The following is a 16,893-nucleotide window of genomic DNA, read 5'->3' as shown; positions in this document are numbered from 1 at the left end:
GCAAGTCGATGTGACTTGACGATTCCTCTCCTCTTGATGTCTACTGAGAAGCTTTTCACACAATCTCTGAACACAATGTACTGTGATTAGTGAATCCAGCCAGTGGTACATTCTGTGACTTCTTCACTTGAAACTTGTCCCATCAAGTCAAGTGTGTTAGGGTGGGAGTGTCACTCCTCACCTTATGTGGATTCTTTGGGAGGCTGCAGAAAGGCCAGTTAAGGTCCTCTCTGCACTGGATGAACTTAGGTTCAGTGTTGCCAACTCCTCAGTACAGAATGTAATGGTCGCTATAGGACGTACAGAAAGTGAGAAAAAAACACCTTAAATATGTTTAGAACTTAAAATAAGCTTTCTTCTACAGAAGCGTATTGCATTTACTTCACAAAAAAAATATTCTGTTTTTCCGGGATAATTATCTGGGAAATTCCTGCCAAAAAAAAAAAAAATTAAATATTATTCTGTTGATTCTTTTTTTTATCTTGCCATTGACGTAGGCCGTCACTTCTCAAATTAACTTGACTTTAATGTTGTATCTAGACCCACATACATAAATCGATTTTGTCCTGTATTGTTAAATGTTAGAATATCAAATTTAATCAAAAGGCTGTTATGTGGGGTGGAACTTCTAGCTCTAGGTCAAACCTTCCTCCTTTGATGTGCGCCGCAAGACGATGTGCACCGCAGGATGAAGTGCGCTGCAGGATGATGTGCGCCGCAAGATGATGTGCGCTGCAGGAAGAAGTGCGCTGCACGATGATGTGCGCCGCAGGACGATGTGCGCCGCAGCCGCAAGCGCATGATGATGTGCGATGATGTGCAGGGCAGGATGATGTGCAGGGCAGGATGATGTGCGCCGCAGGATGAAGTGTGCCGCAGGATGATATGCGCCGCAAGATGATGTGCGCCGCAGGATGATGTGCGGTGATGATGTGCGCTGCATGATGATGTGCGGTGATGATGTGCGCCGCAGGATGATGTGCCCCGCAGGATGATGTGCGCGGTAAGATGATGTGCGCCGCAGGATGATGTGCGGTGATATGTGCGCCGCAGGATGATGTCTGCCGCAAGGTGATGATGTGTGCTGCAGGATGATGTGGGCTGCACGATGATGTGCGCCGCAGGATGATGTGCGGTGATGATGTGCGCCGCAGGATGATGTGCGCCTCACGTTGATGTGCGCCGCACAATTAAGTGGGGCGGCATTGCTAGCTCTACGTCCAATTTTTTGTTTTTTTTTCAGGGTCCTGAAAGGGTTCAGTTTCACCATGTTCCACACGGGAGATGTGGACTCTGCATCGATGAAGAGACTGATTTCAATGACTCATGACTCATATTTTCCAGTGACAGTGAAGATGCATTGACACTTACATGTCGGGATCAGCGTTGGCTTTGCGCATGCGCAATTCATTTGCAGTCTGGAGGACGCGGAGTGTGGGTCTCCTCTCTGCTCTGACTGCAGGACTCCTGCGTAAGGCTACTAGGTGACTGACCGCCTGTGAGTGCGTTGGGACGGCGGAGGGGCTCACGGCAGCACCCGCTGCTCGTTGAGGACAGTAACTGCAGAACGATACGTGCTTTCACGTCAGTCAGTCTGCAAAACACCAGAAAGTCTCCAATATCACCGGAAAAAGTCGCGAGATTTGTCGGTAGTAGCTTTTGACAAAAAAAGTCGCCAGGAAGGTTTGGTCACCAGATGGCAACACTGCTATGTGAATAAAAACAGGTGCGGACTTCCCTTGCAAGTAAAAACTGAGTACTCGTGTATGTGTGGTGTTTGATTCCGTTCTTACAGCATTGTTACACGTCTGGGTGAAATTCCCTCGACACTGGCTCCAATTTAGGCCAGACACCCGATAATAAAAATAATTTTCTGCCCTGTGGGTGTTGGCTCTTGAATAGAACTGAAACAGATTCAATATTAAAAACAACATGACAGGTCAGGAAATGGACTGGGTAAAGGCTTGTAAAGTAAAAAATAATGTGTTAATGATTGCTAAAAAACTATTTGTGGTCTCTAAAAGGGAGGTATGCAAGAAAAAAATGGGCTTAAATCAGCTGCACATTAATAAGGGCAATAGCAATTACACAACACTTGATTATTACAGAGAACACAGAAATTCAGCTTTCATGTGAAACATGTATATCTCAGATAGAACTTCATAAACAAATTAATAGCACAACTAAAATTTAATCATAAAAATTTATTATCAATTACATATAATAATACTGGATGGATCAGATGTAACTATGCCAATTAATAATTAAAATCCCCCCCAAAAATGTTGAAGGGCATGTTCTAAATACAAGTGAGTCATTTCTATAATTTGGTAGTTAGTGATGTTAAGAACAACTTTTATTCCTCTAATTTCTAGGTGAGACAATCTTCAAGTTAAATAAACAACAAATGAATGAAAACTCAAATAGAAGACAGTGATCACAGTAGCTGCAACAGATAATACGTTTGATCCAGCCTGAGCAGTTCTGCAGGTGCTCAGATGAGGGAGCTATGAAGACGCACAGTTGCAGAGCGGGAGCACAACAGAACCTGTCTGAGGATTAAGAAAACTTGGCTGCTTGAGGAGGAGGTCCCAGGAAGCCACCGGCCTGTTTTGTTGCAGCTCTAGAGGGTGCAAGGCCGAGCATCTTCTGAATGTTCTGGGTAAAAGACAGCAACACGAAAAGGTATTAGGTTTCCAGCCAAACGTTTGTGACATAAAGGTTATTCAGACATGAAAATCACTGCAGGTGACCAGATTCAAAACACAGCTTAGACAAGGGTTAATTATTCTTATCTTGAGTTTAAGACAATTTCAATTATAAATAAAGTGATATTTGTTTTCTTATGCTCGTCATTAGTCAGGTTATCAATATAAAAGTGCTGAATATTTATTTAGATAAGTGCTTCATTGATAATAATGAGACAGAAAAAACTGCCCAGTGACATACAGTAAACGTAGTTCTTAAGCGAACTTTCAGTTATCGGCGAACTGCAGAGGATATCATAGGACATTGTAAAAGACGCCGTTGCAAGATGAATTTGAATATCAAGGCTTACGGACACTTGTACGACACCACAGGAGCCTAATGGTGTGATTTTATTCACTTGATTCTATTGTTTTTTTCTGTTTGAAGAATTGGTTGCCATTTACTTATGCAATGGCTGCAATGCTGTTTACCCCTGGAACTCCAAAAGTGTTTTGTGGACCCATTATTCCATCGGCAAGTCGGAGAGTAGATAATGAGTGAATTAAAACATTTTTGGTAAGCTATCCCTTTAAGTTTAAAACATAGACGTTACCTGTCTGATGGACATGGTGCAGAGGATGTAGAGGAAGATAAAGGAGCAGTCTGTGAAATCCTCGCCCAGGAGGTTACGATGTGACAGACCCTGGATGTAAGACAGCGGCACGAATGGCAGTCTGGCCACTACTCTCCCATCAAAGCTGAACGAAAGCAAAAAAGAAGATTGTCAAAATTTATGCGCAGCTCTGAAGACATATTTTTTACTGATTTAAGAATAGTAATCGATCATTATGTGGTGATCCCTTTCAAACAAATTTACGTTTAAACTGTAGCGGGTCAGAGATTTCCGTTGAGTTGGTGTCAGTGAGTGTGTGTGCGTTTGCAAGTCAAAGCAAGTGAGAGACAGAGAGAGAGAAGTGAGCAAAGGAGTCAGTGTGCATGTCTAATATCGTCCTTATCCTTAAATAACACTGTTACCTTTCCCTCAAGCTCCGGGACTTTCATATAGAAGCTAATCAATGTGGTTATGGTTATCAACCAGTTATATTGAACAATTTGGCGCAGGACAAACGTTTACACTATAAGCGGTTTCCTCTGTATCATGTTGCAAACAAGAAATAAACCAAGGCATTCTTGGAGAGGCTAATGCCTGAAAAAAAGATTGTCAAAAAAAAGTACGTCACTCTGAAGGCCGGTGTGCATCAAAATGTATCACCTCTGAAACAAACAGCACCTTCTGGGATTTATCACACATATTTCCAAACAGATGCTCTTTCACCATTCTACAATGATAATATATTGACCTGATGTAAGTGTGTGCTGGACTTACATGGAGTTGAACATGCCCATCAAAGCCGTAAAGCAGAAGCCGATGGCGAACATGGACTTCATGCGTACCTACATACAAACAAACAAAGATTAAACATATAAATGAAGCAAAATAAAAAAGATTATATTACGGTTACATACTATAAAAATTAAGGAAACACTTCATCAGATACAAATCAGATCTTGATGAACAAATAATACAAGATCTTGAGTCATGTACATTGTATAATTTGACTCAGCCTGTATGCACTCCTGGGCAGATAAATGGTCTGTACTTATATTGTGCTTTTCTAGTGTTGACGACCATTTAGAGCACTTTACAGAACAGTCGTACATACATTCACACACACACATTCATACAGTGGATCTATGTACAGCACTTTTCTCCATGAAAATAATCTAGCCTCAGGACACTTCGGCATTTGGAATGGGGAAGACCGTCGAGACCTTCTGATAAGAGGACCACTGAAGCCCCTGAGCCACAGCCTCTGCGACCCGCCAAGGATATGCCTCCCCAGACTATAACTGACCCACCGCCAAACCAGTCAAGCGGATTGATGTTACAAGCAGCAGTGTTCACCTTGGCTTCTCCAGGTTCGTTCACATTCTCAGGCTCCTCCTGTTCCTCCTCACACAAAGGAGCAGATACCTGCTGCTGAGTTGAAGCCCTTCTACAGCCCTTTCCAGCTCTCCTTGTGTAACGGCCGGTCTCCTGCTGACTCCTCCATGCTCTTGAGACTGTGCTGGGAGACACAGCAAACCTTCTTGCTACAACACGTTATGGATGTGTCATCCTGGACGAGCTGGACCAACTGTGCCACCTGATTGGGCTGCAGGTACTGCCTCATGCAACCAGTACTGACAAGGACACTGGCAAAAGATAACACTAGAGAGGAGTCATTCAGGATGGAGAAGGAGAGAGCCGCTGTCTGTGGCCCCCACAAGTAAAACCATTCCCTTAATGGAGGTTGTTTTGCTTTTGCTTCTCCATTGCACCTGCTGTCACTTTCATTCGCACCAAAGCAATTGAAACTGATTCAAAATCACTTGTGCGCCTTAAATGGAAGTTTAACTGACTTGGTGTTATGCTATGACGATTAAGTGTTCCCCTAATTTTTTTTAGCAGTATATTTGACTCACCATAGAAAGGTCTCTGTTGTTGTTCTTCAGTTTCTCTTCTTGTCTCTCTGTATAATGTCCAGAAGCAAAAGGTCAGAGGTGACACAGTCACTTTGTTCATAAAATATTTAGGTCTTTCTCTTCACTTTATTTGCATCTTCAAAAAAAAGCTTTTACAATGCCTTCACTTGGTTCTTACCAATCTTCTTCTTCTGTTGACGTCCTGAAGATTCTGTGATGGTTTCCTTTTTCTTCTCAACTACCATGAAACAGGTAAACCAGAAAACAATAAACACTAAAATCCCAATAGCATGATTCTCACTCATTTTGTATCACTTACGTTTTTTGCTTTGTTTTTCCACTTCAGCCTTTAGCCCCTTGTACTTTTCAGTGCGATAAACTAAAACCCATGTAATTCCTGCAGAAAGAATCAGAAGAGTTCTGTTAGTTAAATGTCGCAACTCCTAATTGATCTCTAGGGTGTGACACAGGGTCAGGTAATACACACAGAGAACGATTTAAATTTGTCAACTCAGAATTTTTTTGTTCCTGTCATTAAATTTGTCAGATTAGTTTATTTACTGAATAATAATTACAATCCCATTCAAATCAAATAAGATATAAATATACTTTTATTATTTAATCAAGAAGCCAGTTTTTCTGATATCCAAGAGAATATAATACATCATCAAATGTAATCAAATCAAATCAAATCAAAATCTAATCAAAGTTTATTGTCACATGCACCAATGACAGCGTCATCGGAGCAGTGAAATTCTTGTGACATAAATGGCAGGCAACATCTACGCAGTAGACGACTTTACAAAATAGAAAAATAACAAACTATGTAACATAACATATAACATATCTATACATTATTGTTTTTATGATAATTCAGGTAATCTGGGACAATGGGTTTTGGTGGGACACCCAAGCTCGAGCCTGTTTATTTACTTTTCTAATGAAATCTAGTCAACAGGACTTTTACTATTAGTTAGCATGTATATCATGTGACTGAAATCAAATAACTTCATGGTGTCACATTAAGCGGTGGGGCACTTTGTCAAGCATGATTCATAATGTGGGACAGCCTGCTTTGGGTAAATTGGGAATGGGAAAGTCATTTAAGTTCTTTCTGAAGATTCCTGATTTAAAAATAAATAAATAGATAAGATATGTAGCCTATGATGTGCAGTTGTCAGCCAGGAGCAAATGGTAAATACAGTCTCTGCCTGTTTAAACCGATAACTAGCACATCATCAGAAGGCTCTCTAGGACAGAGATTATCCAAAAAGCACAGAAGAGTCTGTTCTGTGGTCTGATTAATATGTTGATCGAATGTGTAAAGCAGACAGTCAAAGATAGAACAGTCAAAATTGCAAAGAATGTCAAAGATTACCTAAAATTCACCCTATATATATATATATATATATATATATATTGTTGTTAATAACTTTATAGAAATAACAAACACTCTCTTTGTGCAACACAAACTACCCAATAGATAGATAGATAAATAAATAAATAAATAGAATTTCATTTAAGTATTTGCCGGATTCATTTAAATTGTACAAAAGTGTAACAAGCTCTATTTTGGAGAATCTAATAAAATGGATATGTGTGGAGGTGGTCATATTTAATTTAATAATAATTTGTATTTATATTCCCTTCAATGACATTGGCTGAACGGCCGACTTCCCCTAAAGCGTTCCAAACACCTTACAACCATATACTGTATATAACGTTACAACGAACTTCTTGCTAAAGATTATTGTGAAAAGTTTAGCGGAAGTTGAATTGCTGGTTCCGTTTGACTTGAGCATTAGCTTGGTTGGCTAAATTCGCTAGTTAGCTTGGCAACTAGCGTCTGATAATGGACCAAATCAAAATGAATTCATATATTTTTTGCTATCACTGACAGCGTTGCTTCGCCATGTGAATGAAGAATGGAGTAGAGCAGTGATTCAGCAGTGAGTTTGTTGAACAGCTTGTCAACCTGTCAGCAGGATTTCACTCACCTTCGGCTAACAGCGCCGTACACACCGAGATGAACACGATTAGGATAGTATCTGCAAACATGGTGCTCATGTCGATGTTACCCTGCCGATCCGTGCGCAGAAGGAGAACAGGAACACTGTGTTTTCCTGATTAGAAATGAGCCTGTGAGCGCATCACACCAGCCCGAGTCTAAGGCTATGTCAGCATTAGTGACGACGAGGTCAGCCTAGGGTGAGAAGTACTTCCGGTTCACCTCGCCCTCAACATAATCATTGCACAGGCCACACAGCTTCACTATGAACAAGAAATACAGGTGAAGAAAGAGTGACAGCAATTATAAGGTGTTATACTCAATATTTACACAATGAACTGCTCATGTCATAGATTCTGATGATTAAATCAAATGTGTTTTAACATATTAAACAACAAACTCCCTCTGTTGGTATCGCGAGGCACTTCAGTGTCCTCATTCAAAAATGTTCAAAATGGCTTTTAACGAGACTTTTTGTCTATTGCTTTTTTTAAATTATTATTGTTGCTATATAGCTTTAAACCAAGCTCTCCATTGTATTTCACACTAACTTGTTTAAATGTATGATTGTACTGCATGTATTTTCTGTTTAGTTTTTGATTGTTATAGCTCCAGTGAAATCTATTGGCAGAAATTGAATGTAAAATAATCCCAGTGATGTGTTATGTGTGTTTTTTTTAAATCTAAATTGTTGTTTTCTTTACCTGAGAATGGGCCCTTTATCTAAATAATTTATATATATTTCATCAGTAGCAGTTCCTCTGTAGGTACCTTGTGAATTTGTATGTCAAGTGAAGGTTTCCACAGGTTCATGGGCATTCAGCTGCTACATGCAACTACACCATTAGATATCACTAAACTCTATACACTGAACCTTTAAGCACTTTGTCAAAGGGCTTTTGAGAGGTCCTACATAAATAAAGTGTGCTATTATTAGATTATGATAACTATTGTTGTTGTTTGTATCATTATTTTAAATGCAGACATAATGATGCCAACAAAAATAATAAACAATTTAATTAAAATAAGGGCTGGTTTCGGCCAACTCCCTGCTTTAGTGTAACCAAAAGAACATCCGTGTAAACCATAATCATCCCTCCTCTGTCGTCATGGTGGCGTCGGCCTCATCATCACCATCTTCCTCATCACCATATGGGAGGAGCAGCAGGCAGCGGACGGACTGGCCGGTGTGTCAGAGCTGGGCCGCATCGCTCCGTGGCTGCAGATGAAGCATGGCAGGCGACAGCGACACAAAGACAGGTGACAAAGCCCGCGATGAGAGCTCCAACTGGCAGCCTTTCCTCATCGGGGTGGCCGGAGGCACAGCCAGCGGCAAGGTGGGTATTTATATCACCAGGTTTTTGTTTAGTTTTCTTAATTTGTATCTCCTGGTTTTAATATTGGGTTGTTTGTTTTCTGTGACACAGACAGAGGGGTTGATATAGTTTGATTTATGTAATTTGCAGATAACATGCGTTGGAAGCCTATTTATCATGTTTCATCAGATTGTGTTGATCAGTGTGGAGTCTGTGTAGACCATCCCTATATACTGCATGTCAATACAGGGTAAAGTGTATCGTCAAAATATGCCTTCACTTGTATGGTTGATAAAGAAGTTTGATATATGTGACTCTGACTCAAACACTCCTTCTCTCATTATTGTGTTTTCACATTTTTAAACTCGAGGGGATTTAAATGGAGACAAAGGCTAAAAGGACAACTGTGGTTTGAGTTAATTGTATCAGCTATGCAGGGTCTGCCTGTGAAAATAAGAGACCGTAAATAAAACACTTCAGGCTAAAATCTGGCTGTTGTGTCAGGATGATGCCATGCTGTCTGCAGGACATAGATTTAAGGATATAATACATCCAGATGTTTTATTCTTTTATCATCCTGATCTGGATTATTGTTCCTGGAGGACTTTCTTCTCTGTGACACTGATGTATCCACTGGTGCTGTTTCTTTGTTTGGCCAAATATCTGCTTCATCATTCTCTGCTCTGCGTATGGTGCCTTGTTGTAAAGGTTTCACTCACTTCTTTGTTACAAAGCTGCTTTGCAGAGTAGATTCTCGGTATTCACAACTCGATACAAAATTAAAAACTTTAACTCTAATTTAATTTAATTTGTATAGTGCCAAATCACAACATGTATGATCCCAAGGCACTTTATATAACAAGGTGAAGAACTTTCAATATTATAGAGAAAGCCAACTGTTCCCACAACAAGCAATCAATTGGTAACTGTGGAGAGGAAAAATTCCAGAGGTCATAAGCCTAACAATAGGCGTAATTTTCATAGATGTAATGATATTAGCAGCACCAGTTGTTAATAATAATAATAATAATAATAATAATAATTAAGTGGTGTCAGATCTGGCAGCTCTGGAGTCACATATTTGTTCAGTGAACCGTCAAAGAGGCAGTTGTGGTTTAAGTTGACTTGATCCCAGGCTCCATTGTGACATTTTTGGCCAAGTGAAGTTAGTTAAAATTATATCCATTATTTTGTTATTTAAGTAGCCTGTTTTCTTTACATTAGTTTTGTAGCTGACAGTTAGTTGGATAACTGAACCAAACTAAATCCTGTGGTTCAGCAGACAGTTGTTGCTGGGTTTAACTTCCTGGTATTTTCTCTGTTTTCATCTACTCGAATAACTGCTCACAGAACCACCTGGTGTCCCTCACATGTTTTCTGAAAGGGGAGTAGACTGAAATCTTAATGTATGCCAGTTTCACATGTGATGCAAACAAATGGGCAACCTTTGAAATCGACAATTATTTTGATTAAGTCATGAAACTTCAAGGCCACAACAATGTGAGTGAACTATGCCAAGTGGAGATTCAAGTTTTTCAGAAAAGAAGAGCCATACATTATCATAGTGCTTGTTTTGTTTTTCTTGTATGGTCAGTCTTCGGTGTGCAGCAAAATCATGGAGATGCTGGGGCAGAATGAGATTGACCACCACCAGAGGCAAGTGGCCATCCTCAGCCAGGACAGCTTCTACAGGGTCCTCACCCCAGAGCAGAAGGCCAAAGCACTAAAGGGCCAGTTCAACTTCGACCACCCAGGTACGTTGGTATTATTCACCGAAATACCATAGTGTTTATTGTAACAGTAGGGCCATCTGCAATGGGCATCTGCTGGCCTGAATCATGTGTGGCTTAACCAGCTGTCTGATGATACTTCATCCTGCTGGAGCAGGACTTCCCAAACTTTTCAACCCTTGACCCCCAAAGTAAAGGTGCCAGAGAATTTGGACCCCAATTATCCCAGCAGGTGGTTGAAGCATACAAAGAAAATCATCGGAAAATCACGGGGTTTGTACTCTTTCGTTTTAGATGCGTTCGACAACGACCTCATAATCACAACTCTGTGGGACATCAAGGAGGGAAAAACCGTACACATCCCCGTTTATGACTTTGTTTCCCATTCCAGGTGAGTGACTCCCTGAATGAGTCTGTACGTGCAAGGACAACATTAGAGGAGTGTATTTGCATGTTTCCAGATTTGAGCTATAAAGTCTCTGATGCATCATAATGCAGCTGCAACATTCACTTTAAAAGCAGACATGATGGCCACTGTGCTGGACTTATTACTATCAATTTTAAGCTTTTTTTTGTTTTTTTATCATAGTCAAATGAATGGAAACCAAAGGCTGCCTGAAACCATACAGTGTGTCTGGAACATAGGAAAATACATTTAAAAATGTGAAACGCCACAATAAGGCTCATTCCCATTTCAATAACCTTTTCAAAAATATATCTAGCATGCTAACGCTATCGTTGTTGCATGATAATCCTGTAGTTTGACATAATTTCATGTCACATTGTGTAGTGCTTTTGATTTATACGTAAAATAATGATGAGCATCCAAGCGTTTCAATTTCGAGTGGATGAAGGTCAAATATCATTGTGCTGTACAATTATTGCAATAGTACAGAAAGAAAGCAGGAAAACATGTCCTGAGCATTTTCCTGGTAGTTTGATCCACCTGCATCAGCATAGATGTTATTTATATTATAGGTTTGTCACTTTAGTAACTGCAAGCAATAGCATTGGTTTATTTAAGACTTCAACACTGTTTTTGCATCGTCGACTACTGATGACGTAACAGCTTCTTGAAGTGGTGTCCCAATTGTCCCTTGGAATCAGCAAATGTTACATAGGCAAGCTCAAAGTGTTTTTATACTGAATGCGTTTGGTATGGCAGGAAGGAGGAGACAGTGAAGGTGTACCCTGCTGATGTGGTGCTGTTTGAGGGTATCCTGATGTTCTACTCGCAGGAGATTCGAGACCTCTTCCAAATGAAGCTGTTTGTGGACACTGATGCAGACACACGTTTGTCTCGCAGGGGTAAGACATAAACTCGACAAGACAACTCCACTTGGTTCTAAACACAAAAGGCACTGAAAGAGATGCTAACCGCAGGCGAAGGGTGACATTTAGGGAAATCCACTTCTTTCACTTCGTTGAGGATGGATACCACCCTTGTGACCGTATGCTAAATGTGAAGTTACAACCTACAGCTAGTTAGCTTAGCACATTGAGTGAAAACAGCCAATTTAGGTCTGACCAGGGGTAACAAAGTTGTTCTACCAGCCATTCTAAAGCTCACTGACAGATATGACCTCATATTTGTGTTGTTTTAATCAAAGAATAACATGGCTGATGTGTTGCTAGGCTGGGAATACTTATTGAGTGAGCCCCATCACGATAACTTTGCAAGCACATAAACCCCTGTTGAAGCATGGCTGCAGTTTTTATACAAATTAAACAAACAAGATATATAAAAGATTGGTAAGCTTTGGAGGTACTGGTAAGTAGACCTATTTTCCCTACCTTTGGACAAGCCAGGCCAAATTAGCAGTCTTTATGCCAAGCTAACCATCATTTTGCTGTTACCTCATATTTGCCTAACACATTTGAGTGGTATCATAGTTCCAAAACTACTACTATAACCTTTATTGTCCCATTTTCAGTGCTGCGAGATATTAGTGAACGTGGTCGGGACCTGGAGAGCGTTCTCGCACAGTACATCAACTTTGTCAAGCCCGCGTTCGAGGAGTTCTGTCTGCCGGTGGGCACATATTCTACCAGTACTACTACTTCAATCAAGTTTGCAAGATTATGAAGATGAACTCAGTCAAAACCTCTCCCCCCCCCCCCCCCCCTTTCTTGTTGATACTATATATAGACAAAGAAATACGCAGATGTTATCATACCAAGAGGAGCTGATAATAATGGTGAGTATTTGTGCTTCTTTAACTTGAGAGATTCTTCAAGTGTGAGAGCATTAGAGATGATATTATTGACGCCAAATGTTTCAGACGCTATAGTCTCAACAGTGTTATCATGAAGGACACAGCTGTGTTTGTTAACCTTCGGGCTAGGAACTGCTGTGCTCTCAAAACTAAGGAAGGAAAAGCTTCTGCTGTGAGAACAAAACAACTCTGTGTGTTGACTGGAGAGAAGAACATCCAAAACAAACTGCTGTATGTTGAAGTAGATTACTCTGACCTATCCCCAGTATGTGCCTCTGTGCAGTAGCATTATATTTGAGCCATTGATCAGATATGGTTAGACATCTTTAAATATTTAGTGTTTTTGATTTAGGTGAAAGGGATCTATTGGCAGAAATTAAATATTAAATGAGCCTAGTTGATTCCACTAGTTTGTTTAATCTAAACTGTACAAATTGCTGTTTCTTTACCCTTTATATTTAATTACTTTATATTTACATACGGAGCAGGTCCTCCCCACGCAGGCCACTATGTTTTTTTTTTGTTTTTTTTTACAGTAATCCAACTGGACAAACTAAACGTCTTGTGAGTTTTTAAGGCTTTTTTTTAATGATTTTAATGTTTGTAAGGGGAGGGTGAGGTGAGTGGTATCCAGCTGAAAAATGAAATGTTACTAGATGTCCCTAGATTCTACACTGAACCTTTATGGCTTCTGAACATGTCTTCGGGAATGTACTTTGGGGCTTTTTATCAATAGATTACTGGCTATTTATTTCCGCAATGATGCTATTAATTGTAAAAGTTATACACTGGAGACACTGAAAACTCAGACTTACCCTGACCAACATCTGTTTATCCCTCAATACAGTTGCTATAAATCTCATAGTGCAACACATCCAGGATATTCTAAATGATGGTTTGACCAAGCGGCTGAACGGGTGGTTTAATGGTTACGGAACAACGAAGAGCCAACCAAACATGGAATCCAGCAGTCGGCCTCACTGAGCACAGCGCTGTGCAGAGAGGAGGAAGAGTTTCACCTGCACGGGGCGAGTGTGCTCTTCATTGTGGCCAACAACACAGGAGTAACGGCCAGGACACCAGAAGGCCGGCTTTTTATATGATTCCGCTCAGATTGAGGAAGGACATCATTTTCCCATGGTGGATATGATGTAAAGCAGTTGATTTCAGTTTAGTTTGTCTCTTTACTTATTCTATGAGATATAAGAGGGAGAAATCCACAGGGGCTCATTTAGAATTTAATTTAAAACTGCTGCTTGCCTTTACCACTGCGCTGAAACAGAGACACTCAAGAAGCTGTTATTGTGTCTAAAAACTCACTCAGTTGAAAGATCACTGTGTGACCGGACTTATTTCCTTTATTTATGCAACTTTTTTTCTCTTTTATTAAAAGCTCCATTATAAAGCATATTTTGACTTCAGATTTTTACCTTAAGACTTCAGGTGTGTGTCATGTGGCCCCTGAGCTGTACTTGTTTTGTCATGTGTAAAAACGACTTATTAGACTAATTTAACAACCGGTTTGCACCTCAAGTCATCTGATATGTGACATCCTCTCCAAAGATAATTTTTCATTCTGTCCGTTTGAACTAATTGATTTATACCTGAATGCAGTATTGACGTCACTGTAACTCATTTATTAAGATGTTGATGTAACTCAGAACAGTTGATTAAATTGTCATTGAATTACCAAACCAAAAATAATTCTTTGATTTTTCTTAAACTTGAAACAGCAGATGCAGGTTTGTTAGGTGAATTCAAATGAAGATGCATTCAGCTGTAAGTACAAGACACCCAGTGTTTGTGTTCTGTAAATGTTTTTCAATTGGTTTCTCCTGTATAGATATTTCTAATGATACAGTTTTCATCTGTCATGAGTCTTTTATTTGATATATTTGTATGACTTACATACATATTAATTTCTGGTTGTAATGAAAATCTGATTCAGGTAACTCATCTGTCTCCCATTTAAATCTAGTGTAGCAGTGGAAAACCTGTAAAACAAAGTGGCGGACAACATTAATTCATTAAGTTCTGAATCGATGCAGAGTCGTTCACATCCCCATCACGATGCCACTGAGAATCAAGAAATGTTCACCCCTCAAGTATAAACTATAAAAACTGCCATGAAGTTTAAGGTAAACAACTTTACTTGAATCATTTGACACTTGATCACAGAAGAAATATTTTGATTCCTTGAAGTCCATATAACATTCACATACAAATTATATTTTTAGTCATAAGGTCAACAATGCTGACAGTGTCCCTCAGAATAAAGGCCTTGATTGATAAAGAACTGAATGTGCCTTCTGAGTCCATTTTACTCCTGTTCCACTAGACCACTGTAACTGTCCACCTCGTCTGAATCAGATCTCCTGACGAACAGCAATGGGGAGAGGGGGTCTCCCCCTTCAATCTGCTGCTCAGCATCATTTTGGGGATGTGGTATCCTGGCACTCAGCATCTGCTCCACATGAGAACCTCCTCAACGTCACTCCCTGACAGAGGAGTTCTGACCAAAAAGGCCACGATAGAGTTCGCTACGAGCCTCGTCGTTCATTAAGCTGTTGTCAAACGGAGCCATAAAATTCACCAGCTTACTGTGGATGTGGAATCGGACCTTGCGCCCCTTGCTGGCTTTGGTATCCACCTTCTTCTTGATCTTGCTGCGCAATTTCTGGATGGCCAGCCACTGTCGGCCCATGGCCACCTGGTCGTTGGGATCTGCTGCATTCGTCCTGCGCTCGATGAGCTCTCGCAGTAGCTGGTGGTAGAAGTCGTCGTCGTCAAATATGTCCTCGTCCAAGTCTTTGAGATGCGTGTTAGCTTTCAGCTGCTGCTCCACCTCTTCATCTTCACAGGGGACAGACTTCGAGGTGAAAGCAGAAGACTCTCTCTTCCCCAGGACTCTGTATTCTGAGCGTCGGGTCTGGGTACGCCGCACCAGCCTATCTTTGTCCATCAGCACCTGCTCCACCTGAGTCAGTATGTTCCTATCAAATGCCCCAAAGCCCTTGCTGCTCTTACCCATGGTCAGTCTAGTTTTGTCGTGCCACTTCTGCAGCGTTGCGTTGCGGTAAGGCTGGAATGCAGCGAAGCGTTTGGCCATGAAGTCTGGGTACTCTGCCATCTCCAATTTTCGTTTCGGTGCTAGGCCCATCTGCGCTGATCCCCATTCGTCGTCATTCTCATCACTGTTTATCTCCTCGTCTTCACCCTGAGCCCCAGTCTTGCCCAGAGAGATGGGCCTCGTGTCTGCGTTCTGGCACAGCAGCTGATCATGCAGCTCCAGCAGGGACCGTTGGAGAGCCTTTAAAGCCTTGTGTGTGGTCTTCAGCGCCCCTGCAATCTCAGCACCGCCCTTCCTCTTAAACTCTGAGAGGGTCTGCGGCTGTGGAAGCTGGTTGGCCGTCACCAGAGCTTTATGGAACTTGATTCGCCCTTCGAGCAGGTGGTCCCACAGGGCCAGCTGGTTCTTCACAGCTTTCCCTTTCTCGACCTCTTCATCTACTTTCTCTTTGGAAAATGTGCGCAGGGTTCCCTCCTCCTCCTCCCCATCATCGTCCTCCATGTCATCATCATCATCATCAGAGGCGTCATCTTCGTCGCTGCCCTCAGTTTCTTCGCCACTATCATCACCAGCATCTTCTTCACTCACTCCTAGATCATCCATGCCCTCTGTCAGCTTGTGGAAATCCACTCCCTGAGGAAATCTCACGCCAGAAACTTTTGTCTTGCCCGCCAACTCTTCCTCATCATCTTCTAGATTGTTTTCATCATCCCCTGGCTCCTCATCCACCATGAAATCCTCTCCTTCCTTCTCGTCCAACCCTTCTATGCTGCTGCTGCCGTCCTCCTCCTCCTCCTCCTCCTCCTCCTCCTCATCATCACCATCATCTTCATCACCAGATCCCCCGATATCTATCTGCAACTGTTTACGGGAGACTGCTTTACCCACGTACCGCCGGTCTGTGTCGGAGAGCAGAGACGTGTTGTGCTTCCGCAGGGCACTGAGGCCGAGGCCGTCTTCGTCTTCGTCGTCATTGAATTTCTCGACGACTTTGGCTTTGGTCGCTTCGTCACCATCGTCCTCTGGATCCACGAATTTAGGCAAAGGATTCAACAGCTCCTCGAGCTCCTGAGAAAACGAGGCTGCCATTGGGAAACGCTTTCAACAGCCACACGTGGGACGTATCAGGCACTGCTCCATAGAGTGGTGGGTGATGACGTCAGTAAAATGCGACGAAGATTTAGGATTCTAAGCTCCCGGGTTTGTCTTAAGGCAGAACCATTTTTCAGAGTAAATATAAACTCATGATAAATCCTGTTAATTACCATATCAAATTAAAACAAATACAACCATTTGATAAAGATGTAATGGTACTGACTCTACTGATAGGTAATGAATA

General features: G+C 41.3%; 3 protein-coding genes across 4 annotated transcripts; 1 reads left to right on the top strand and 2 right to left on the bottom strand.

Moving 5' to 3' along the window:
* Nucleotides 1-2,189: 2,189 nt before the first annotated feature.
* tmco1 (transmembrane and coiled-coil domains 1) lies at nucleotides 2,190-7,433 on the bottom strand. The gene is made up of 7 exons (XM_053431203.1): nucleotides 7,212-7,433; nucleotides 5,534-5,611; nucleotides 5,393-5,452; nucleotides 5,215-5,261; nucleotides 4,076-4,143; nucleotides 3,302-3,446; nucleotides 2,190-2,658 (listed from the first exon to the last, which is right to left on the bottom strand). The coding sequence occupies exons 1-7, from the start codon at nucleotides 7,279-7,281 to the stop codon at nucleotides 2,560-2,562; spliced, it is 567 nt and encodes a 188-aa protein (XP_053287178.1). The 5' UTR covers nucleotides 7,282-7,433; the 3' UTR covers nucleotides 2,190-2,559.
* Nucleotides 7,434-8,406: 973 nt separating this feature from the next.
* On the top strand, nucleotides 8,407-14,832 carry uck2a (uridine-cytidine kinase 2a). Of its 2 annotated transcripts, XM_053430069.1 has the most exons (8): nucleotides 8,407-8,559; nucleotides 10,133-10,292; nucleotides 10,563-10,659; nucleotides 11,434-11,576; nucleotides 12,203-12,300; nucleotides 12,418-12,466; nucleotides 13,021-13,048; nucleotides 13,332-14,832. In XM_053430069.1, exons 1-8 carry the CDS (start codon nucleotides 8,455-8,457, stop codon nucleotides 13,375-13,377), a joined length of 726 nt encoding a protein of 241 aa, XP_053286044.1. In that variant the 5' UTR covers nucleotides 8,407-8,454; the 3' UTR covers nucleotides 13,378-14,832. The 2 variants fall into 2 exon arrangements, with proteins under 2 accessions (XP_053286044.1, XP_053286043.1); XM_053430068.1 differs by lacking the exon at nucleotides 13,021-13,048 and having other exon boundaries at nucleotides 13,332-14,830.
* aatf (apoptosis antagonizing transcription factor) lies at nucleotides 14,612-16,710 on the bottom strand. The gene has a single exon (XM_053430067.1). It carries the CDS (start codon nucleotides 16,641-16,643, stop codon nucleotides 14,976-14,978), a length of 1,668 nt encoding a protein of 555 aa, XP_053286042.1. The 5' UTR covers nucleotides 16,644-16,710; the 3' UTR covers nucleotides 14,612-14,975.
* Between the last annotated feature and the right edge of the window lie 183 nt (nucleotides 16,711-16,893).

This window comes from Pleuronectes platessa, chromosome 9 (genome assembly GCF_947347685.1).
Source record: "Pleuronectes platessa chromosome 9, fPlePla1.1, whole genome shotgun sequence".
Taxonomy (NCBI): Eukaryota; Metazoa; Chordata; class Actinopteri; order Pleuronectiformes; family Pleuronectidae; genus Pleuronectes; species Pleuronectes platessa.
Note: the sequence above shows the minus strand (reverse complement) of the source record. Positions and strands in the feature narration are given on the sequence as shown.